Below are 26,266 nucleotides of genomic sequence, written 5' to 3' on the forward strand. Positions count from 1 at the left end.
GAAAGAAATGAACAAGAGCTCAAAGAGTTCAAAACTCAAAATTTCAAAACACAAGTGTCAAAAGAGGCAGAAAGAAGGAGAAGACTCACAAAAGCTGGTAGCATGTCATGGTAAGTTGGGGGTTGGTAGGCATTGGGCGTGAACTGCGAAGCCCCCTTGCGGATTGGCTGTGTTGAGCGGAGAGAGGGCTCCTTAAGGTCACTGGAGTTTGCTGAGGAGGGGGCTCCGTCTCCTGCGCTGGAGGTCTTGCAGCCCAGCTCAGCCAGGGAGGCGGTCAAAGATGCAGCAGGGGTTATATTTCTGCCGCCGCCCTCCCTCCAACTCGTGACATCTGTGTGGAAGGGGAAACGCACTTCTAAGATGAACATTTTACTACTACTATTATTAATATTATTATTATTAAATTTTGTATACAGTGGTACCTCTGGTTAAGAACTTAATTTGTTCCGGAGCTCCGTTCTTAACCTGAAACTGTTCTTAACCTGAAGCACCAATTTAGCTAATGGGGCCTCCCGCTGCTGCCGCGTCGCCGGAGCATGATTTCTGTTCTCATCCTGAAGCAAAGTTCTTAACCTCAGGTACTATGTCTGGGTTAGCGGAGTTTGTAACCTGAAGCGTTTGTAACCCGAGGTACCACTGTAATGCCCTATACACTCAGGTCTCAGGGCAGTTCACAGGATAAAATCACAATATAAAAACACAAAATACATAATCAAAATAAAAACAAAGAGAACCTGATAACCCACCCCCCTTCCTAACACATTTTAAAAGGGCATTAGATGTGAATGTTAAAGAGGAATGTTTTTGTCTGGCTACTGCTCCTACTAGGAAATATAAAGAACTGTTTGTTTGTTTTTGAAAATGAAATGGCTGCATTGTTACTACCGGTACTCATCAACTCCCATGCTCTTAACTCAATCCACAGGTACCATTGGAAATATTAAGGCAGTGTTTGCCAGCCTGGTGCCCTCTAGACATTTTAGACTGCCAAGACCCAGCCAACATGGCCAGGAGTCAGGGTTGATGCGGACATATAGTCTAAAACATCTTGAGGGAATCAGTTTGGGAAATGCTGCTATATACTGGAAAACAGCAGCCATGGACCCTTATATCAGAGATGGGGAGCCAATGGAGCTCCATATATTATTGGACTACAATTCTCATCATCCCTGGCCACTGAGGGCTGATGGGAACTGTAACAGGTGGGGTCGCCACCTCTGCCTCATTTGAACATACTGTATATGAAAGCCTTGAATCTTGCAGGGAGTACGGTGGAGATAAGATATATTGAATCCAGAATGTTGGCTGCTATATTACAGTAATGGGAAATGTCACCTCTTGGGAATTCCACATTTTGAAAATGGCAAATAAACTAGAACCCTGCTTCAGAACTACCGGTAGCAAAATGCACCACTGTCTGAACCCACAGCTGAGTTTTTCAAAGGTTCCTATAAAAGGAAGCTGGTCAGCAGGGCAAGGTGGGGCAGAGCTCTACCAGAAACATTTTTTTCTGTACCATAATCCACTGCATTAGTCCAACAGTCCTGGGTCTTCCCCCTCCCCACACCCCGGCCCTATTCATAAACTTCCTGTAATTCAGAGACTCCCTGGAGTATTTGCTGTCCATTTCCTCACAACTGTACACAATACAGTAAATCACAAACATCACTATGGCCAACAGGTTCCACCTTTCACCCTTGTCTCCAAGTGGAGAAGGGGGAGCTGGAGGTGCCAAGTGTCCACAGTACCCTTGTAAGAGATGAGGACAGGTAGAAAACACCAAAGCAAACCAGTTGTCCCACAAAGGCCACCCACCAGTTCCATGCTCCTAATGTTGTCTTTTCCATCTTACATTTCCATATCTTGTTACAGGTAGGTAGCCGTGTTGGTCTGAGTCGAAGCAAAATAAAAAAATTCCTTCAGTAGCACCTTAAAGACCAACTAAGTTTATATTTTGGTATGAGCTTTCGTGTGCATGCACACTTCTTCAGATATCTGAAGAAGTGTGCATGCACACGAAAGCTCATACCAAAATATAAACTTAGTTGGTCTTTAAGGTGCTACTGAAGGAATTTTTTTATTTTCCATATCTTGTGTTCCAGTACTCAACAAAACATTTCCACCTCTCTGCAAAATCAACAATCTGAAACCTTCCTTCTCTTCTTTGATTTCTGTCCGATTCCATATATCTTATGAACAAATTCTTCTCCTCTTTGGAGCTTGCTGACACTTCTGTTTCTTGGTCCACACTGGGTTGGCAGCTACCACCAAGACGTATTCTTGTGATTTCAGGTTTGTAACCATTTCATCCCCGATTACATTAAAACAGAATCAATACTGGGCTGAGTCTCAAGAGTGGTTCCTATTACATTAGAGTTACAGCCTATACTACCTGCCTCCAATGATTAGTTATGAATGGGCATTCCCACCATGTATGGAGAAAAATGTGCATTTCCAGCATTTAAATCAATTTACTGTCAATATTCCATTTAATCTTGCAAGTGCTAAGTACCACCCTCAGGAGCAATTTAGACCGTAGCCGCGCTATACATTTAAAGGAGCATCATAGCACTTTAAACAGTCGTGGCTTCCCCCAAAGCATCTTGGGAAGTGTGGATTGTTAGGATTGCTGTACGTTGTCAGGAGACCCCTATTCCCACACAAAGCTAAAAAATACCAGGGAGGCTTAGTAATCAATCCCTCTTCCCAGGGAACTTCAAGGACTGCAGATTTGTTATGAAAGGGCCTCCTAACAGCTCTCAAAACTTAAACTACAGCTCCCAGAATCCTTGGGGGAGAAAGCCATGGTTGTTTAAAGTGGTAGGATACAGCTTAATAAATAGTGCAGGTGGGGCATTATCTGCACTATTTGAACATCTGTGTGCACATCTGAGGCCAGGAAATGAGTCTGCTACAGTGAGAGGAGGACTCTGGCTTCTACTGTTTACGTACTCTGGGGGCGGAGGCTTGGTCCGGGCCCATACGACGGATCTAAGACGCCCTTTTCTTTGCCAGCCTTGTCCTGCTTGCCAGCTGCTTTCAGTGTTGGAAACTCCTCGGGAGAGAAGGATAACTGTCGGCTTGAGGCCCTTGAACCTGATGAGGGGGGAGACAGAGGGTCATACATGGTGATCAGGCAGAGAGGCTGGGGCTCCATGCTCCAAAAACTATCCCTCCTTCTTTGCTTGGGAGACAAAACCAGAAGAACAAAATACGCACAACGGCCTATATGTTACGGCAACTTCCGTTTCACGTGCTTTTGAAGCACGTGTGACCACTGACAAGTGTACCTTTTTCGGCCCCAGAAGGGGATGGGCTTATGTGCGCCCTGCCAACATGTGCAATGACCCAGAACACGACCTCTGTGCAAACAGGGAGTTGCCTATACTTACCACCTTCTGGTCCGGCTGGCTTTCCATTCAGCTGTGCCCATGACTTTGGTCCACCTGGCACTGAATTTGTACTCTGTGGAAGAAGACAAAAAGAGAATTAAGAAGAGTCCAGCTGGATCAGGACCTGACAGCTTTGGGACTTAATATGAATGGGCAGACTGGCAACCCATGTCCAAGAGAGTTGAACAGACAAGAAAAGCAGCACTTTTCAATCAAAGATGGAATGTGCATGAGGCATGAAAAACCAGTATGATTTTCTTCTCTCTTTTTTTCTCCTTTTCTTTTAATGAAATCTGTCTACAGATGGCATTTAACACCAGGAAAAAATAGGGAAAATTTATAAAACAGGATCTAATAAATGCTGGAAATGTCATGATAAAGTAGGTAATTGTTTCCACTGCTGGTGGCAATGTAAAAAAATTCAGGAGCTCTGGAGTAAAATATATGAGAAATTGAAAAAGATGTTGAAAATTACATTTGGGAAAAAACCCAGAAATATTTTTATTAAGCATGATTCCTGATAGCATACCTAAAGATAGAAGGGATATTCTATTATATGCAGGTGCGGCAGCTCGTATGCTTATTGCACAAAAATGGAATGGGGAAAAAATCCCAACAGTACAAGATCGGCATGTGAAATTAGTAGAATTTATGAATCTAACTAAAATGACAGCAGCCATAAGAAATGTTCCTCAACAAAAAAATTCAAAGCGAGTGGAAATGCGTAGAGGACTACCTAAATAAAGAAGGTATTAAAACAGAACTGGTGATGTGCTTAAATTAAGCTACGCATAGGGTGATGTATTTGAAAAATTGATATACCTGTGGTAGGTGGTTTGAGTGAAGAGATGAAGAAAATAGAGTTAAGAGAAAATGGTGGCGGAAGTGATATATACACAATCGGAAGTACTTTTTAAAAATATTCTTTTTTTCTTTTTCTTTTATTTAATGTTGGTTTCTGTTATGATTGTGTATATTTTTGTATATGCCTTTTGTATGTTATGTTCTATTTTGAATATAACTTTGGAGATTTATATATTTCCTTTTCCTTTTCCGTTATCTGATTTGTATTTGTTATATTTGTTATATTTTAAAGAATTGAAATAAAGATATTTTTTTAAAAAACAAACCAGTATGATTCTCTCACCTCCTGACTGATTGACTGCGTCAGCTTCTGTAAACTGGAGACAGATTTCTGCAAATCCTGCTGCGGCAGCAACTCCTGCGGCTGTGCGGCCGTGGCACTGGAACTGGGGGAAGGCAAGAACAGGGGAGAGTTAAAACACTGCACGTGCAACGTGGGCCAAGCCCCAAAATCAAGAACAGCTCAAAAGACATCTGCCATTAAGCCACAACTGCAGCCTAAGCCCTCTACACTGCAACCAAGCTCTGAACAACTTGGTCCAGGATACCCACAGAGACCGCCTGAACCTTTATATCCCAGATCAATCACCACGTTAGCCTGCAAGAGCATCTCTGGCCATTCTGAGATGAAATAAAAAAATTCCTTCAGTAGCACCTTAAAGACCAACTAAGTTTTTATTTTGGTATGAGCTTTCGTGTGCATTCCGAGGTGGTGAGACTCATTTGATGACCATGAGAAATTGAGCTTTTAGTGCCATTGCCCTAGTCCTGTGCAACAGGCTGCCAACTGAGATTCAGCTGGCACCTGCTGTGCCAACTTTTAAATGCCTGCTGAAAACATTTGTATTCTGTCAGGCCTATACAGGCAATTAAGAGTATATCCGTCACGATGATCTATTGGAAGTATGTTTTTTCTTAAAAAGATTTTTTGTTTTTACTTTTTAAATTGGTTTTACTGTACTGTTTTATATTGCTGTAAATCGCTGTGATGTATTTTTATGATGCGGCAGTATATAAATATTTTCTACGAATAAAATAAATTTGTGCGCTGCAGTCTATTATTTGATTATTGATGTAAACCTCCAAAATGTATTTTGTATAGCTATGTTTTTACCTCTATCTTCAGTACATCTTATTTTATTTTATTGTTATGGCTAGTGGTTAGTGGCTGATGCAAATAAACATTATTCTGATCCGATCTGCGCTGCAGCAGTTTAGCATGCCTGATGAAACTCCAGCCTTTTCCACAGCTTGGAAGTTTCAGCAGAGTTGGAACTGACCTGGCAGTTCTGTGGTGGTCCTCCATTCCCAGCTCAAAGTCTGGGAGCTACTTGGATACCTGCACCACACAGCAGCCAGAGCATCACAACAATCTCCCTTCCCCAGCCCCAAAAGCTGGAGCCACTGTCCAGTGAGAAAGGAAAAAGTCTAGGCCAGTCTTGGGCTTGCATGCCTCACACCCATCCTCTTCTAGTGCAGCAGCAAAAAAGAGGGTTTTGAAAAATACCGCTTATGTTTTTGATTAACAGCAGCTGACCACACTGCTGGTAAGCAATGGACTCAGCATTAGCTATGGTTTGCTTGAAACGAAGCCAATGGAGCCCATATTCCATGGGTTCCTTGAAATTAGGGATTGATGGTTAATCTGCTCCGTTCCAAAAATCCTCTGGTAGGGAAGTCACGACTTTCTAAAGTGGTATTGTTGTGCTTTAAATGTATGGTGTGAATCGGGCGTAACATTGGATACAACTCAATGCTGGTTATACTCAGAGCAGATCCATTAATGGACACAACTTAGCTCTATTTATTTCAGCAGGTGTACTTTAACGTCTGTTCCCTATGCTCTGGTGACCTCTAGGTTAGATTACTGCAACAAGTTATATGTAGGGTTGCCTCTAAAGACGGTTCAGAAACTTCAGCTGGTGCAGAATTCAGCAGGGAGGCTGTTCACTGGGGCAAGATGTTTTGAGCATATAACACCAATCCTGGCCCGTCTTCACAGCCAATTAGTTTCTGAGCCAATCTAAAGTGCTGGTTTTGAGCTGTAAAGCCTTAAAAAGCTCAAGACCACAATAACTCAAGGACCACTTCTCCCCATATGAACCGGCCTGGGTCCTGTGATCAGGTGCCCCCTCCATGAGAGGTCTGGAGAGTGGCAACACAAGAACAGGTCTTTTTGCAGTGGCTCCCCATTTGTGAGATCCTCTCCCTATGGAGTCTTTGTTACATATGTTTAGGTGCCAGACAGTTTCCTCTCCTCCCAAGCCTTTAGCTGATTACATAATCATGGGCTTTTAAATAGGTGGGGGGTGGGGGGTGGAAGTGTTTGTTGCTTTGTTATTACTTTATGCATTTTTGTGTTTTTATACTGTAAACCACCTTGTAATTCTCGAATGAAGGATGGTGTAAAAATTAAATCAATAAAATTATAAAGAGCTGGACCATAAAGAAGGCTGACGCCGAAGAATTGATGCTTTTGAATTATGGTGCTGGAGGAGACTCTTGAGAGTCCCATGGACTGCAAGAAGATCAAACCTATCCATTCTGAAGGAAATCAGCCCTGAGTGCTCACTGGAAGGACAGATCCTGAAGCTGAGGCTCCAATACTTCGGCCACCTCATGAGAAGAGAAGACTCCCTGGAAAAGACCCTGATGTTGGGAAAGATTGCGGGCACAAGGAGAAGGGGACGACAGAGGATGAGATGGTTGGACAGTGTTCTCGAAGCTACGAACATGAGTTTGACCAAACTGCAGGAGGCAGTGGAAGACAGGAGTGCCTGGCGTGCTATGGTCCATGGGGTCACGAAGAGTCGGACACGACTAAACGACTAAACAACAACAAAATAATAATAAAAATACTCGGAGCAGAACTCAAGTTGGATGCAGAAGGCACTGCCTCCCGCAAGCAAAGGACCAAGGGTTGAGGGTGGTGCTCCTTCTCCTCCTACCTCTTTTGGTCTGGCGGGTCCTGCTTGTTTGCCCATCCTGTGCCGTCCTTGGGTACGATGATGATATTAGGGTCGTTTCCTTTGTTCTCAGACTTCAAACTTGGCAAATTGGCAGGAGGTGGCATGCGCCGGGCAGCAGCAACTTTCCCAAGACTCTGTAAGCCATGTCTAGGAATAACTGGAGAGAGGCAGAGCTATTTTACTCTTTTATCATTATTCCTATCATTACCAAATAAAACCACCTGCCCTTCACACTAAGGTCCCAGCATAGGTTGCAACAATTAAAAACGCAACATTTAAAACAGTTTAAAGACAACTTGCAATCACGGAAACAAGATGCAGCCTAAAAATATACACCCATCGAAAGATGAGACTATATGGGGAAGGTGCCTCTGTGGGGAGGGAGTTCCACAGCCTAGGGGCAGCTTCAGAGAAGGTCCTCTCCCAGGCCACCTCCAGCCACCTCCCAGGCCACTTCTGAGGGAGGCAGAAGTACCAAGAGGGCTCACCTCTGCCAAGGTGGGTAGGGAAGGACACAGTATTTTAGGTATTGGGAGTCCTAAGTTGTTTGGGACTCAGATAAATGAGCAGGGAGTTGTTCAAAAGGAAAAGGGGGGAAGGTAGATTGGGTGTTAATAAAGAAAAACCACAAGAATTAGCACACTTTCCAACCAAATGTACAGCATCCATAAAGATTTTAACAAAACAAAAAGAAACTGCACATATAAATATAAAGCTTGTATGTCCAATAACACATTGGGTAGATTGATTAAAAAACAAACAAAAATGAAGACAGTACCAGGATAGAGGGTGGGGATCGACGGTATCTAACACCGAGTAAACTCGCAAAATTGTATAAATCTAAATCAAATACGTGTTGGAAGTGTAAAAAGAAAGAAGGTTCTTTTTTATCATATGTGGTGGTCTTGTAGTAAGGTTAAAGCTTACTGGGAAATGATATATAATGAAATGAAAAGGATGTTTAAAATAAGCTTTGTTAAAAAACAAAACAAAAAAACAGAAGCTTTTCTTTTGGGAATTATAGGGACAGAACTATCTAAACTGTATAGAAAGATACTTATTCATGTATGCTACTACAGCAGCAAGAATGTTACATGCCCCCAAATGGAAAAAAAGTCGTCCCAGCAAAGGAAGAATGGATACAAAAATTTATGGAATATGCAGAAATGGCAAAACTTAGCAGAAAAACAAGAAATCAAGGTAACAAATAACAAACTCTTTATAAAAGAATGAAAATGGTTCTTTTTACAGATGAATTGTAAACAGATAAAAACATTGGCAGGATTATTGTAATAACCTGCATTTTCATAACAGTATATATTTAAAGAAAATAAATGAGCAAATTAAGTTCATTTGGATATGCAGAAGATATTAAAAGATATTAAAAATAAATTTAAGGGACTGCAGAAAGAGGGGGAAGGACGTGAAGTTTTGAAATGTCAAAATGGTTGCAGAATTAGTGAAATGTATAAAATTAGTGAAATGTATAAACTTGAAAAGTATATATATATATATATATATATATATATATATATATATATATATATATATTTATATATATATATGTTTAAAGACAGGTTGGGGGTTATAAAAAAGGCACATAAAATATAATACTCGAGAATCAACTTAAGCTATCCCTTATTTTTGCAGGGGTGGCAGGAATGATGACTCCTGCAAACTCGCCCACTAGTGCAATTATTCGACTGAAGCAGCCAGATCCATTTAAATGGGGTGACTGGCCATGTTTCATATTATAAGCGTACTCAATAAAATCATATCAAATAGAAAGGAAATTATTCTTCCTTTGACCTCTAGAGATGCTCAGTTTACACACTGATCTTTCTAAAAAGGGCAGTCTCCCAGACCTTGGAGGGATTAAACTGTTTCGAGTCATCCCGCACTTGCTTTCATAGCTACGAGCACTGGCCTTGGATGCACAAACAGAAGCACAAATGCCCTACCACAAAACCCTATCACTCAGCTCACTGTTATCTGCACTGATCAGCAGACATCCTCCAGGATTTGAGACAGCGAGTTCTTCTGCAGTCCCTGTCTTGAGATGCCAGAGAATGAATCTAAGACCTTTGGCATGCAAAGCTGATGCTTTGCCACTGAGCTATGAACCTTCCTCCTACCAGGCTAGTAACTTATGTGAGCTTATTTGCAAAGCAGCTGTTATTGCACAGAAGACTGTCCATGAATCCAAAGCCTCTAGCCCAGGTGTTGGTAACTAAGGCCCGTGGGCCACAAGCTGCCCACAGGGGTCATTTAACCGGCACATGAGCCGCCCCCGAACCAAGCCGCCCACTTGGTGAGTCCCCACACACTACGCTAAACCGGCACAGCGCGGTGCGGGGAATCGCTTCCGCAGCGCTGAAAATCCATATGGCGCCTGTGCAGACACCGGAAATCACATCTGTGCAGACGCAGAAACTGGAAATCGAGGGCACGCGCGTGATCCAGCCCACTGAGGGATCTCCACTGGAGTGAACCAGCCCAGGCGAGGTAAACCTTGCCGACCCCTGCTCTAGCCCATAGTTCTCTCTCCGCTTCCCTCCAAGTTCATTTCCCCCTTCCTTGCTTACCTGTGGTCCTGATAGCTTCTACTGACTTTCCTTTATACTTATCAAACAGGCTGAAAGTGGAGTACTTGCTTTTCCCATCCTTTCCCTTGGTAAGTTGCCCCAAACGATCGGACATTGCGATGAAATGTCATCTAGTAAAGAAATTTCTCTGCGCCGCTCCTGATTTGCCTGAGATGCGGGGGAAAGAGAAAAGCAGCACATTAAAAAAAAGACCACGTTTTTCATAAAGGACAATATGAATCTGCATTCCAAGCATCTTATTGACCTGCTTTTCTTATTATTATTTATTAAATGTGTTAATTATTTTTTGTCATAGCACCTCAAAGCAATTTACAATATTTCAAGAAAAATACGCATATTCATATACAGTGGTACCTCACAAGACGAATGCCTCGCGCAACGAAAAACTCACAAGATGAAAGCGTTTTGCAATGTTTTCGGCACTTCGCAAGACAACGACTTCTATGGCCACGCTTCATAAGACAAAGTTTCTCGGCGGGTTTTGTTTTGGGTTTTTTGCCATGGCAAACCGCGCTTCACAAGATGAAATTATCGCAAGACGGAGTGACTCGCGGAACGAATTACTTTAGTCTTGTGAGGCACCACTGCATTACTATTATTATTTATATTACATTTGTACAGCACCCTTCAAAGATCACAGGGAAGTTCACAACATAAAGAATGAAAATACATAATAAAACAAAAACAAACCAATATTCCCCTCCCACAAACAGATTTTAAAGGCCATAGATCACCCAAAGGCTCAGTTATAAAGAAATGTTTTTGCCTTGAACCTAAAGATAAGCAATGAAGGCACTAAGTGAGCCTCCCTGGGGAGAGAGCATTCCACAATCATGCCTGTTCTCATTCTGCCAACTTCCAGGCTTCTCGTGGAGGGGACACATAAAGAAGGGCATCAGATGATGAGTGCACCGTGTCGGTTCATGTGGGGAGAGGTGGTCCTTGAGGTATTGTGGTCCTGAGCCGTTTAAGGCTTTGTAGGTCAAAACCAGCACTTTGAATTGAGCCTGGAAACTAATCGGCAGCCAGTGCAGTTGTGCCAGGATTGGTTCAATCCTGTGCTCAAACCTCCTAACCCCAGTGAGCAAACTGACCGCTCAAGATTCCAAACCATCAGAGGCAGCCCTACACATTACACATTGCAGTAATCTAACCTAGAGGTTATCAGAGCAGACAACAGAAGGTAGGCTATCCCTGTCAAGATAGGAGCTCATCTGGACCACTAGCTGAAGCTGATGGAAGGCACTCCAGAAGTACCCCCTAGGTACTTACCCTGCCCCTGCCCCCCCTGCTCCTTCAGAGGGAGTACAACTCTATAAAGAGAAGGCAATCTCCCATCCATCCGTTCCAAGGAACCACCCACTAATGGAGCCTCAGTCTTATCTGGATTGAGCTTCATTTTTCTGGCTCTCATCCAGTCCATTACCAAGGCAAGACAACAGACCAGGACATCCACTGCCACAGCTGCAGATGTAAAAGAGAAATAGAGCTGTGTGTCTTCAGCAAACTGCTGACAACATACTCCAAAACTCTGATGACCTCACACAGCGGTTCCATGAATTTGTTAAATACATAGGGGATAAAACTGAACCCTGAGGAGCCCCACATTGAAGGCTCCACAGGAAAAGCACACACACCACCCTCTGGAAATGACTAAAACTAGCATTTAAAAAAAATTCCAAAAAGACATTCCTTTTTATTCAGGTGTATGGCTTTTAACTATTTATGGCCTTTTTGCATGTGAGGGGGGTGCTTTAATGTACCGGTAGCTGTTATTGTCTTTTAACAGAATTCATAGAATCATGGAATTGTAGGGCCCCTCCTAACTCTACAATTCTATCATTCTACGAATTCTATTAAGAACAACAACACCTACATTAAAACATCACATACATACAAATAGGTCATAGATAGTTAAAAGCCAAAGGCCTGATTAAAATGAATGTTTCTGCTTGGTGCCTAAAGATATGTAACAATGGTGCCAAGTAAGCGTACCCAGGGAGAGCATTCAACAAGCAAGGAGCCACCACTGAAAAGGCCTATTCTTGCGTTACCACCCTCTCGACTTCCCTATTTGTTAGCATCCAGGCTAATAATAGCCAGACATTGGAAGGTTCAACACTGATTCAGCTTCTCTGTAAGCTTTTTTTAAAGGAAAGGAAAGGGGGGGATCTTGGATCATGGTCTTCGTTTCCTTGAGATAGGACTTCAGGTGAGAGATGGGCTGCACCTCACAGCATTTGGCAAGAATGTGTTTGCCAAGAGTCTTGAGAATCTGATCAGGAGGGCTTTAAAGCTTGAGAGGGAGGGAGCAAACAAGAACACCTGGCACTGGGGATAATAGCTTCATTGAAGCACAGGAAACTGAGGTGGTGCTCCTGCTAAAGGGCAAGAAACTACGGAAAGAAGCAGCTGCAGGGCACAACTCATGGTTTCAGTTGTCTCTACAAAATGCACAGAGTATGGGAAACAAACAAGATGAACTGGAGTTTTTAATACAGGATGGAAGGCATTACTGAATGGCAGGCATTACTGAAACCTGGTGGGATGAGACTCATGACTGGAATATAGGAATTGAGGGGTATATAACCTGTTCAAAAGGAATAGACCAAACAGGAAGGGAGGAGTAGCAGCACTGTATGTAGTCAACTGTTAACAACAACTTCTCCTCTCCGGGGGGGGGGGGGGTGTTTCATACTTTTCTTTGGCCCCAGGATGTAGAAAATTTTGGAGGAACATTCCACACCCACAGGAACTGGGCACTTTATGTTAATTCATCCAGAAAGAAAGCCTACTGCTTTATTTAAAACAGCCAAGATTTCAGGAGGATAACTTGTCCTTTGGGTTCTCTTTAAACAACCCTTTGGTGTTAGAAAATGATTCCACTGAGGTTGTTTGTGTTCGTTTCCCAGGTTTATTAAGTTGCTTTGCTATGGCTCTAGGCCGCTGGGACTAAGGACTTCGCTGTGTGTGTGTTTTGTTGGGGGGAGGGGGAGAGAGAGAGAGAGAGAGAGAAGCAGTGGCCAAATGGCACTGGTGGGTGGGCCAGTGGCAAAAGTAGATAGAGAAACAAATTTAAAATTCACCCTTCTACAGTAGGCTAGTTTATTTCTGCATACACTCACAAACCCATACACCAGGGATCCCCAAACTTCGGCCCTCCAGATGTTTTGGACTACCAGGGTGGATAAAAATCAATGATTTTTTTTAAAAAATCAAAAAAATCGGATTTTTTTGATTTAAATCGGATTTTTTTGATTTAAATCGATTTTTTTGCTTTAAATTGGATTTTTTTAAATAAAATGCTTTTTGAGGAAAGCATATTACCATCCAAAGGTTATTCCATCATGAAATAAAGATTAGTTTTTTTAATTATGTAGTATAAGGTTGTATATGTTTAATTTTGGGGGTAAATAAATTCCATTAATCCATTCACCTCTTCCAGAGGTTTTTGTAAGATTATTGGGCAGTTTCTCTGCCTACAAGATATTATCACAGGTGCTTGGTTTACTTTTGCAGTTCTCAAAACTGAATTTGACTCAACAGAGATCACATGCCTCTTCTTCACAGCAAAAATGTTATAACATGAACAGAGTTGAGAAAAAGACCTTAATCCTATTGTTCTACAAACCTATGAATACAGAAGCAACCCCTTCAGTGCAAAGTTTCAAGAAGTTCAGTGAATAGAATAGAAACAATATTTTTCTGATTGTTTGGACAGTATTTAAGTTTTTCATGTGTAGGCTGGGCTGACAGTCTAAGTTTCTTAAAATATATATATTTTGTTTTTGTTTAGCCAAATTAGTTAACAAACATGGATGTTTGTTTAAGCAAATAACATTTGCTGAAATGTTATTGTTTCAGTTGAATAAATCTATTTAAATTGTTATTATTAAGGTAATGATTATTTTTCTCCTTCCTAAGTACAACAGTAAAGTTGTCCAAATATGAATGATTAACCTATTAAACTGAGGATAAAAAAACTAATATGAAAAGTTGTTATTCTAAAAATCTTCATCTACTTGCATAATAAAGTTATACCAGCAAGAATTAGTCTTTATGATTTAAATCAACTATGATTTAAATCAACCCTTACTGACTAGTGATTTAAATCGTGATTTAAATCGTGATTTAAATCAGTTTGATTTAAATCAAATCCACCCTGTGGACTACAATTCCCATCTTCCCCGACCACCAGTCCTGCTAGCTAGGGATCAAGGGAGTTGTAGGCCAAAACATCTGGAGGGCCGCAGTTTGGGGATGCCTGCCATACACTATCCCCCATCCAGGCAAGCAAGTGGCAATTTAATAGTTTAAGGACACTTTGCACCCAAGCAAAAACACTCAAGGGAGGTGCAAAGCAGGGCGGGTGAGAGGTGTGGCTTGGGAAAATTATGAGGGCAGGACAGAGAGGTCTGGATAGCCACTTCCAGCCCTTGGGCCTGGGGTTCCTCCACTCTGACCAGAGCGAGGCAAAGGGTGATGATGAATAAGTCCCCAAGCACAAGAATTCCCCAAGCACAAGAAGACTTGGCATGCTCCCCAGATTCTAATCAGCAAAACAGAATAAATGCAAATAAAGACCCGAATAATCTACATATTTGCGGTTGTTGTGGCAATATCAGTCAGTCTTTTCTGCATAATAAGTTAGTGCTACTCGTTAGGTCTGGATTGCTGTGGCCTTGGCAGCAACAAGGAAGGCCCAATAGCGACCGGCCTGCGCTTGGCAATTTAACTGAATCAAAGCGATTGCACATATACACAACAGGAAAACAGTGACTCATCAACCTGCACACTCTGCGCACTCTCATTGACAATACAATTCCCCAGATCCTTGCAGGAAGGGGAACATTTGCGGTAGCAGATGTCAGACGGTTAACAGAGGATGGAGGAAAAGGAGAAGGAGAAGAGAGGGCAGGTGGTAATCCTTCAAGAAAAGCCAGCAAAACAGGTCACAGTCTGGAGATCCCAATGAGAAACCCTAGCAACCACCCTTTCTCGCAATCCCAGTTCGCGTCGGAACTATGACAGAGGAAGGAATAAACAACTGCCAAATCTCAAGGAAGGATGTTCGGAGAGTGTTACCATCAAAAAGGTTTCTCGAGAGCTGCTTGGGCTTGATCCCCACATACCTTTCCAAAAGTGGCCTTGGCCCAGTCACATGTAAAGAAGAAAGGCGGTGAAATTTAAAGCACAAAATGTGCACAGGCAAGAAAGAGGGCTGCCCCATGACTGCCTGCCCCCCTCAAGGCCATGAAGCTCACTGGGTGTGACCCTGGGCCAATCACTACCTCTAAGCCCATAACGTACCTCACAGGGTTTTTGTGGGGATTAAATGGGGGGGGGGAAGAACCCTGTGTACCACATTAAGCTCCTTGGAGAAAAATGAGAAAAATGCAATAAAATAAGCAAATAAATAAAGTAGTACTAGAAAGCTGTTGATAGGAAATTGCTTAGGGAAAGTGTGTGTAGAGGAGGGCAGCAGAAGGAAAACTACCAAGTGGGTGCTTGCCCCCCACCCCAGTCTCATACTCCCACCCTTTTACAGATGGCTGGGGGATAAACCGGTGTTTAAATACTTGGGTCTGCCACTACCCTGTGACATGGGGTGGAAGATACCGGTATGTTGCCCTCAAGACATTGCTTTGGCTCCATCTGCCATCAGCTCCAGCCAGCGTGGCCAACGTTCAGGGACAGGAGTTGGGAGTTCGGCAAAGCACTGCTCTCAACAGTGCAAACCTAGAAACAGTTACTATGCCAGTAGGCAAGCTGCAGAGGAAGGGGCTGCTTGCTCCTCAGCCCCACCCTGCTTGGCATGAATGATAGGCACCTGCTGGAACCAGCCAGACTGACTAAAACACGTACAGTTCCTATTCTTACTCTCTATAGCCACAACTTTCACATCAGCTCTGGTTACCCAGATGCTTCCAGAAACAGTCAAAGTGCTGGTGATTACCTTGAGAGCTCTACATCATAAGGTATAGCCAACACAGAGCCCACCAAAGGTTTATTTATCAGTATTTATGAAGCACTTCATAATTTAAAAGCTCTACGCAATACTGCATACAGAATAAACAGCAATAAAATAGCATCTTTCACAAAGAACAGCAGCAGCATTATAAAAAGAGGAATTCAGAGACAAAATGGTCCAGTCTTATGGACCACCAGGAAACCCTGAGCAAAAATGATGTGCCTTTGCAAGATGTGTAAAACAGTTGATGATCACAGAGCAAAAAGGGTACCTGACAGTGCAGGGAAAGTGGCGGAAAATGCTCATACAGTATTGGGTCACCACTCTGCAGTGTCCAAAATTCTCTAGGCACTAGGCATGTTTTGCAACTGGCACAGGTACGACTGTGACCACATGGAGGTCTCTGGATGCCAGGTTGGCGACTGACATTTCCATCTGGCTGATCCCTCCAGCTTTCTTAAAACAGGTAAGCAGAAGAGCTTATTTATTGCATTTATATCCCACCTTTTTTCTCCAAAGAGCACATGGTTCATTCCCCCACTCAATTAATCCCTACAACAACCCTGTGATGTAGGTATGGAGGCTGTGACTGGCCCAAGGTCACTCAGTGAGGTTCATGACGGAGTGGGGATTTGAACCCTGATCTCCCAGGTCCTAGTCCAACACTCTAACCACTAAACCACACTGACTTCCTAGAGTCCTGCTCCCTGGGGGTTTCAGGTTATCTTACAATACAAATTAGCCCAATTTACTTTGGATTTTCCCCCACTTTCAAACCATGGTTAATGACCCTGGCTTCAAGAAACCATATACAGTAGTTTTAAACACAACAGTTTGGACACAATGAGACATTTCCATTAGTAAAAAATAGAAGCAATGCCTTCCAATTTTCTCCTTGCAGCTCACAAAAAATTGTGCTGGTCAAGGGTTGGAGTTGTTAAGGTCCACGTTGCCTTTGGGATAAATCTGTCAGGGGCCAGAACAAAGAGTGTCCTCCCACCTTTTCCCTTTCACCATGGAAGCAAAGCATATCCTCTAGCACTGATCCTGGTGCAGGGTGCAGGGTGCAAGGGACGTGGAATCAATAGGGAGCGACCAGAAAACAAACAGAGGTAACCTAACAAGGTTATTTAATTGTACTAAACATTGCTTAAAATTTAAAAATAAGGGTTTAGTTCTTTGCCACTGGTGGCCAAAACATTAGTAGCCCAGAAAAAGAAAAAGGTTAAAGTCTACACAAGCAACTGAGCACAAAACTGCACACTTTTTAAAATTCATATCCACGAGGGCTAGCAACTTGACTTTTTAAAATGTAAGCTGGAAATTCAGGAAAGGAATATACAATGTCCCTGAGGTATCCAGCTTCAAGGTGATGAGGGAGAGTCTACATTTGGAAATCAGAGGAGAGACAAGTTATTACAGTACTTCTCTCCCCCTGAAGGCTGTTGATGGGCAACAAATGATTTGGCAGAGGTGCATGTGGACAGGTGGGTAAAAAAACACCTGTGGACTGATTTTGTAAGGTGGCAATTGGATAACACCCACCCACACATTATCGACAGTCCTTAGAAAAATCCTAACCCAGCAGTTCAGAACTAGGGCCACTTGCCAATCTCACCCGAAACGCTTGCCAAAAGCAACATCAAGCAGAGGCAGAGGAAACACTGGAAACTGCCTTCTATTAGGACACACGGTTTGCCCATCTAGCCTGGTATTGTCTGTTCAGTGGTGGGAAATCTCCCAAGCCCCATAGACCTGCCCCATGCCCAATACTAACACAGTACAGCCATACCTTGGTTCTCGAACAGAATCTGTTCCAGAAGTCCGTTCTACTTCAAAAAACGTTCAAAAACCAAGACGTGGCTTCTGATTGGCTGCAGGAGCTTCCTGCACTCAATCGGAAGCCACAGAAGCCGTACTGGGCGTTCGGCTTTCAAAAAAAAGTTTACTAACCGGAATACTTACTTCAGCTGTTCCACACTCCTGCTCTAGGTGCTTGGGCAGAGAAGGCTCTCACCTGCGACCTTCTACATGCAAAGCATGTGCTCTGCCACTGAGCTATGATCCTCTCACCAGAGAGAATAGAATGGAATGCCTGGGTTCAAATCTCTGCTCAACCACATACGAATAAGGCATCTTCCTCACACCCATACACAAAATTCAACTTCCAACCAGGGAATGGAAATGAAAATTGCCAACTCTCACAGAGCCTCAGTGCAGATGGAATGCCAAACCATGGTTGTTTGGAATCCTGGTTTGGAAGGCAAGCTCAAACCATCATTCGCTAGTTCAGATGCAACAAGAAACTGGAAAGTATTTCATTGAAGCGGAGCAAACAAAGAGCCTGAGCCTGACATTCAGTCCTGTGACATTGACATTGCCTGTGAAACGATCCCACTGCTTCCATACCCCTCACATCTCATTGTGATGTCATGTGATTGCCAGATGGGAGGCAATGCCCATCTTCCAGATTTGGCCCATCAACTATGTGTGGAAGAGATAACAATCTGGCCTCCTGGCCAAATCCCATTCTCTAATGAACTAGAGCACAGAAACACATCTACACAGCCCTGGCATGTATCCAGGTCAGAAGTGGAAGCTTATCTTCACAACTGTTGAGATTAGTGGCAAAGGAAAACAAACACAAGGTTGAAGATGGGGGCAGGGAGAAAGAAAGGGTTATATCCAGTGCTAGTCCTTCTCAGAACAGAGTCAACATTTATGGCTATCTTGACTAAGTTAAATCCATAAATTTTAATGGGTCTACTCTGGATACAACCCAAAATTCCTATTGCCAAGGCTTTAGGTAATCCTTTATACCCAGGAGGAGGATGTTTCACGCCTGGTATTCCAATGCAAAAAACAGTTTGTTAAGAGGGCATAAGAGGAGAAAAGCAATGGACTTTCCTTCCCTGGAAGTTTTTAAGTAGAGGTTGGATGGCCATCTGTCATGTGTGCTTAGGTTGAGATTCCTGCATTGCAGGGGTTTGGAATAGATGATCCCTGGGGTCCCTTCCAACTCTACAATTCTATGATCCTATGGAAGGTAGATATAAGGAATCAGAAGAGACATTAAAACAAAATATAAATACTAGACCTAAAATGATAATCCATGAATATGAAGTCCAAAATATTTTAAAAGACAAACAACCTCAACCCCACTAAAAGGATGAACAGGGGAGAAAGGCCACAGATATAAGCAATTACTTTCCAAACTAAGGGGTAAAGGCCTGGGTAAATAAAAGTATTTGTGCCTGGTGCCTATAAACAGACAGTGATGGCGCCAGTAGGGCCTCCCTTGGGAGAGCATTCCACAACCAGGGAGCAGTGTTAGAAACAGATATTTCCGCTAATCACCAAATGGCACCTTAAACCTGGGTGACAGTCAGTATATATCTAGCAGGGATTATTTTTCATAGCAGGATTATTATTAAGAATTATTTAATTTCTATACCTAATAATAATAATAACCCGCTCATCCATCCGACTAGGTTTCCCCAGCCATTCTGGGTGGCTTCCAGCACATATAAAAACATAATAAAACGTCAAATACTAAAAACTTCCTGATACAGGGCTGCCTTCAGATGTCTTCTAAAAGTTCTTCATCTCCTTGACATAGACAGCATTCCACAGGGAGGGCACCACTGCCAAGAAGGCCCTCTGCCTGGTTCCCTGTAACTTCACTTCTAGCAGTGAGGGAACTGCCAGAAGAGCCCAGGAGGTGGACCTCAGTGTTTGGGCTGAACGATAGGGGTAGAGACGCTCCTTCAGGTATACTGGGCAGTGTTTGGGCTGAACGATAGGGGTAGAGACGCTCCTTCAGGTATACTGGGCAGTGTTTGGGCTGAACGATAGGGGTAGAGACGCTCCTTCAGGTATACTGGACCGCCACTTAGGGATTTAAAGGTGAGCACCAACACTTTGAATTGTGCTCGGAAACGTACTAGGAGCCAGTGAAGATCCTTTAGGACCAGTGTTATATGGTCCAGAGGCCACTCCCAGTCACCAGTCTAGCTGCTACATTCTGGATTAGTTGAGGTTTCCAAGTCTCCTTCAAAGGTAGCCTCACGTAGATGACATTGCAGTAGTCCAAGATGGAGATAATCAGAGCACGTACCACTATGGCGAAACAGTCTGTGGGCAGGTAGGGTCTCAGCTGGCGTACCAGACATGGGCATAGCCAGGGGGCAGCTGCCCCCCTAAATCAATAAAAATAAACAAAAATACATAGCAAACTGAGGTTCTGCCCCCCTAACAAAGGCCTGCCCCCCACAGCAAAAATCCTGGCTACGCCCATGGTACCAGATGGAGCTGGAAGACAGCTGTCCTGGACACAGAACTGACCTGTGCCCCCATGGACACATGTGAGTCCAAAGTGACTCCCAGGCTGCACACCTGGTCATTCAGGGGCACAGTTACCTCATTCAGGAGCAAGGAGTCCCACACACCTGCTCACACCCTGTCTTCCAAAAACAGTACTTCTGTCTTTTCGGGATTCAACCTCAATTCATTACCCACCATCCATCCTCCAACCGCCTTCAGACACTCACACAGGACATTCACTGCCTTCACTGGTTCTGATTTAAAGGAGAGATAGGGCTGGGTATCATCCGCATTTTAAAAGAAAAAACTCTCAAAGCAGTTTACAACACATTAAAACATCAAATGAAACAACCCAGAAGAAAACAAATGCAAGTTTCCATGAAAATATTGCAGATCTTTCTCTAAGTGACATTTTGCTTTCCCCATACTTCAATTCAATTCCTTTATTGGCATATGACCATACTTATTTACCTACCTAGCTGCCCCATAGCAGGAAGACTCTAGGAAGCTTGTCTAAATAAGACAGATCTGTCTAATTAAGCTCCTTGGTATCAACAGTCTTGTCCATCTTGATTGTTAGCCTGATGTTGTCAGAAAGGGACACACGATTCCAGCAACTGGTATTTGACTGTGGAAGCAGAGCATTGCCACCACGGCTAGTAGCTGCTGATAGCGTTATCTGTGGTTCACCTGTCAATCCTCTTCTAAAGCCATCCAAGTCGGTGGCCAGTACATTTAGGAGCAAATCATGTCAAAGGCCCATCAACTCCAGCATTTTCTCTCTAATAGTGTCCAACAGTGAAGCCCACAAGCAGGACATCCTCAGCACTTCATATTGTTTTTGATTCTGGAGGTGGCATATGGCCACCATGGCTAGCAAACACAGATAGCCTGATTTTCTGTGAATTTGCCTATTCTGCTTTCCAATGGCTGCTAGTCATGCTTGCTGTTACAGGGCCTTCAGAATGAGAGGCAGTGTGTCCCTGAATAGCAGTCACTGGGCAACAGCTGCAAGAAAAAGGGCATTGCTCTTATGTCCAACTTGTGGTCTTCCCACTGGGGCTTTCAATCGGCTGCTGTGGAAAAGAGGATGGTGGAATTGATAGGCCTTTGGTCTGATTCAGCAGGGCTCTCCTTATGTTCCTGAAGCTGGTGGCCACCAAATCTTGCGGCAGAGAATTCCACAGTTTCCCCATTCTTGATCCTAGCTAGGGCCTGGACAGGAGGCAGGAGCAGCAGGGAAACCTCCCAAGAGTTATCAGAAAACCCCATGAAAGGGTTGTAGCTCAGAGAGGGAGCATCTACTTTGCATGCAGAAAGTCCCATGTTCAATCACCAATGGCAACTATTCCAGGAAGGGATGGGAAAGTTCCTTTTCCTGAAATCCTGGAGAGTTCCCGGCAGTCTGCTTAGCTAGATGGGTCAATGGTCTGACTCTGTATAAGGCAGTTTCCTAGGTACCACAAAAGGCCAGAGGGTCACAGGTCCCCTGGGCCTGCTTATAAAATGTTTTCCTGCTTCATCAGTGCAGCAAATCCAGCAGTCAGCATTCAACAGTAGCCATCCAGATACACCTGAGAAGCCCAAAACCTGAGCCTAACAGCCGTTATGCAGTTTGTCAACAACACCTGATATTGAGAGGTATACTGTGCTGAGCATGGAAGTTCCATTTGGCTATCATGAATAATAGCCCTCAATAGATTCATTCTCCCCAAAAAACAATGCTCATCTATAAATTTTAAGGGCAGTATTCAACTCAAACGTCCCATCAGTGCAAGGATTTGGCTACCAGCAATTATAGGTGTGCTCTGCCTCCACAGCTGGAAAACGCAAGAGGGGGAGAGGGCTTGTGCTCGGGTCCTGCTTGAAGGACAGGCCTCTCTGGTTGGCCACTGTGATAACAGGATGCTGGACTAGATGGGCCATTGGCCTAACTCTGCAGGGCTCATCTTACATTCTTATAATTTCTGCTTGTGCAATGGGACTTTCCATCCTCTTTTCCTTTTGCCCTCTCACCAATTCTGCTCCAGAAGGTTGGGGGAACCCCTAGGGCTGGTTTTGGGGAGTGATAATATTCTGCTGCGCAAACAAATTCCTCATGTAGCACTACACTGGATATAACCCTAGGTCTAGGGAGGGGAAAAGCAACAAAAAATTTTCCCATACCATTCCACCACCACCCCAGGACTTCACATCTCTGGTCTACTTTAATATTTCCCTCTATTTTGGAGCAACAGATCCAGTGTTAGAAACTCAGATATATAAGCCAGGCATCCCCAAACTTCGGCCCTCCAGATGTTTTGGGCTACAACACCCCGACCACTGGTCCTGTTAGCTAGGGATCATGGGAGTTGTAGGCCAAAACATCTGGAGGGCCGCAGTTTGGGGGTGCCTGATATAACCTAATAAGCATTGCTCCCCATCTGACCCTTGAGGCTGTTTCCCAAATCACACCCACCTGCCCCACCCCTCACATCATCTGTAACATAAGGTATGGGGCAGCTGCCATTGTATGATCAGGAGCCTTAAAGTGCACTGACAAGGGAGGCTTGCACTCCCTGTCAATCAATGGCAAGAGGGATCAGATATATTCCTGAGTTTCCCATGGGGAGCTCCTCAGCACCGCTGGACCCAACAGAAAGCAGGGCTTATAATTAGTGCTAGCAACCGATAGGCACTAACTTAAAGCTTCCTGGGTCTGGCTGTACTGCTGTGTTTTCCATGGAAAATTCCACAGCTGGTCAATCCTTGAAGGGGCTTACAAAGAGCCCTCCTTAGCACTTTGAAGCACCAACAATCTTTTGGTCGGCAGCACTTCAAACCACTAAGCGCTCTTGGCAAGCCCTGAAGTCACCTGAAGTCAATGTGTTATGAGGTGATTGACAGGTGAGCAGCCTCGCCCACCTTACCCAGGGACAAGTATGGCTTAGCACCAGTGTGAAGAACACCTGAGGCCCTCCAGCTATCATTGGACTACAGCTCTCAGCCCATCATCATTGACTACTGGCCATGTGGATTAATGGAGGTTGGAGCATACGGACAGAGAGAGAGGCACAGATTTAGAGTGATGCCCAAACTAGTCCACTATCTTTAACGCTAACACACATAGGAGGAGCCATTTCCAGACAGACCATAATATGGACCAGGAATGGTCACAAGGCAGATGTGCACTGTTCAACGACACCTGCCCAATTACCAACCAACTGGGATACTGATAACCCTTCTATCAGAGAAAAGCAGGGGGAGGGAGGAATGAAGTGTAGCCCACATTGGATAAGCTCCAGAAGAGAAAAAGTCCAGAAGAGAGGCTTTGATCTCTCTCTACATGGGGAATATACCCCAAATACTAGGCAAGGGTGGGGGCAGGGAACTTTCAAGCTTTAACCAGTAAAAGAACATGTATCTATATCTGCAAAAGGCAAGCACAGTTTATTGATATTTATATACAGTTTCATGGCCCACCCTTCACAATTTTACCTGTGGCTCTGGATCTTTAAATGCTCGACTTTGGAAAAATGTGTGAAAGCTAGGTGCTAACAGAAATCAATGACTGCCTGTGACTGCTCAGCACTGGAGAAGAGATCTAATGTAACATTCAACCAAAAAAACAAACCACCCCAGCAATTCTACCTGCTAGAAGCCACCTCAAGAAAATAAGAAGCACCCTTAAACGCAGGCCATCATCCTGAGAAAAAAGTAGCACCACCTTTTGTGCCTTTCATCATGCCCCCCCCAAAAAAAAGCTTAAAGAGGTATTGATCAAAGACAACAATAAAAAAAATTGAATTGTCACAATCCTCATTTTGCATTGACAGTAGAATTCTGGATGCGACACACAGTGACCATCTTGAAGGCACAGACAGATCCAACTTCCCAAATGTTCTCTTCTTTCATCATCACCATTTCACAGCTGGGAAGCTGCACAACTTTGGGGATGAAAACGAGGATTTGTAGCCCCAAAAAGACACAGGAAAGAGGGGCGTGTTTAAATGTACAGTTCTTAAAGAACAGATTTAAAATTCTAATTTGATCTACAAAAGGGCACGAGGAAGATGGACCACATCTGAAAAACTAACAGCCATACACACACACACCAGTTTCATAGTAGAGAATAACATCACCCAACAATATACCTCCAACATTCGTTACACCACACCACACACGCACACACTCTTAATGTCACTCATTTCTCAAAGCAAGACTTTCCTTAATTTCCTCTCTTCCACTTTTAGTCTCTGGGCCACGATCCTGCCCGCCCCCCCATAAGAAGCTGCAACAGGATCATAACACAACCAATGAAAAAGGTCAGACCCAAACTTCTGAAATCCCGTTGAGATTCAAAATTCTTTCTTTTTTAGAAAAAAATTAAAGAATCCCCATCTTTCTGCATTTGAAATAAAAAAATAAAATTGCACGTTATTACCCTATTTAAAGTGTGCCCTCTCCAGCCAAAAATGCCAATTTCTGTATACATTCAGGTGTGTCGTAATGGAAGAGTGATGTCGGTTGCTATTTTAAAAGATGCCCACACACACATTTTACATGTATGGCGTGTCAGAGACAGATCTCTAAGGTAAGAAACAGTTTTGCAGCTTTCAATCATAGTGGGGACACACACACACACACACACACACACACACGTAGATATACATTTCCAGGCCTTCCACAACCACAACGCACGGCCAAAACAATGGAAGGCAGAGATGGATTTAAAAGCAAAACAGAAGCCTGGGCAAAATGGCAACGCTGAAAGGCAACACACTAATTAAAAGTCAAAACTCTCCCAATCCAGCGCACTCGAAATATATTCAGTCACTCTCAATTATGTTTTAGTTTTGGAGCGGCGGAGGGGGGGGGGCAGAGAATAGAAAGAGGTGGGTGTTAACTGGCCCACATCTTCTCCAAAACCAAGGACAAACCTCCATTCTCCATCCCTGAAATCAGCATCGCACAATTTTGCAATAACAACGATAATTACAATTGCACGGTTTGTTATTGAAACTTCAGAGGGGGGGGGTGGGGAACCAACGCCCTTTCATCAATTCTCCCTTGCAAAACCTTCCAATTCCCTCTCTCCACCACAAATTAATAATAACAGCAATAGCAAGGAGCACCTAACAATAACTTCATAACCCCTAAAATGACTTAAACCAAATGCGTATTTGGGTGTTGCTCTGGCTTTTTTTCCTTTTCTTTTGCAGGGAGGCATCAAAACTGGATGGAGGTCTGCTTTGCATTTGCAAAACAAAAACAAACAAAATGGGGTCAGCATAGCCTGAAATAAGTCAAATATGGAAGGGGGGCCTGCGACCCCTTTAAGGGCCAAAAGGGGGGGTAGGTGGGGAGAGCTAAGGGGCTTGTTGGGGGGCTGGTAAAAAAACATTCCCCATCGCCCCTGGGGTGGGGGAAACCTGGCCTACTTCACTCCTTCACTCGCTCGCTTTCCTTTCTCAGTCTCCATTTTTATAGCTGCCCGGCCTCCCACCTCGCCCCACAAAAAAAGCCCCCGAACTGCATCCTGAGCCCCCCAATACCCACCTGTTGTGGTTGTAGGGAGCCAAATGTGCCTGGGGAGCCGGCTGGCGGGGGAGCTCGGGGGCTCGGGGGTCAGGATGGCTGCGGATTGCAAGGCAGAGGCGGCGGCGACCTCCCAGGCTTCTCGCGACTGCCTCTCAGTGTCTGCTATGGTTGCCTCCGCCTCCTCCGCCTCCTGCGAAAAGGCCTGTCAATCCCCGGGCTGGAGTGAGCAGCTCAACCCGCAGCGGCCAGGCTCGCGAAACGGGACAGCGGCGCCTGCCGGGCCCGCCGGGGAAAGCAGGGCGCTTTGGCTGAGGAGGGATGAAGGGAAAAGAACAGAAAGAAATAAAAAATAAAAAGGAAAAAAATGGATGGTAGAGCAGATCAAAGAGGAGGAAAGAGAAAAACAGAAGGAACGGACTTGATCCCAACAAAATTAAGCACTTAGAGTGGTTTGTTGTTTTGTTATTTGCCCTTCGCCCTAAAGTCCCAGGTTGGGTTGCGACAATTTAAAATACAACATTAAAATTGATTTCAATGTTTATATTTATAACGTGTTTTAGTTGTATCTGTTTTAATTTATGCTGTGAGCCTCCTCTGGCCTTTGACTAGGAGAAAGGTAAC

The 26,266-nt window shown here is 43.9% G+C and overlaps 1 protein-coding gene across 25 annotated transcripts in view; it reads right to left on the reverse strand.

Annotated features, from left to right (window-relative positions):
• The window catches only part of PRRC2B (proline rich coiled-coil 2B), a 63,910-nt gene extending 38,071 nt beyond the window's left edge, over positions 1-25,839 (reverse strand). For all 25 annotated transcript variants that reach the window (XM_035112643.3, XM_060270332.2, XM_088664812.1 and 22 more), the window contains exons 1-7: positions 25,664-25,839; positions 9,811-9,978; positions 7,205-7,382; positions 4,540-4,642; positions 3,393-3,465; positions 2,953-3,096; positions 90-331 (exon numbers count right to left, since the gene is read on the reverse strand). In XM_035112643.3, the coding sequence (XP_034968534.2) occupies positions 90-331; positions 2,953-3,096; positions 3,393-3,465; positions 4,540-4,642; positions 7,205-7,382; positions 9,811-9,925 (855 nt within the window). In that variant the 5' untranslated portion in view covers positions 9,926-9,978; positions 25,664-25,839. The remainder of the gene's footprint in view (positions 1-89; positions 332-2,952; positions 3,097-3,392; positions 3,466-4,539; positions 4,643-7,204; positions 7,383-9,810; positions 9,979-25,663) is intronic.
• Between the last annotated feature and the right edge of the window lie 427 nt (positions 25,840-26,266).

Source organism: Zootoca vivipara, chromosome Z2 (genome assembly GCF_965207765.1).
Source record: "Zootoca vivipara chromosome Z2, rZooViv2.hap1.1, whole genome shotgun sequence".
Classification (NCBI taxonomy): domain Eukaryota; kingdom Metazoa; phylum Chordata; class Lepidosauria; order Squamata; family Lacertidae; genus Zootoca; species Zootoca vivipara.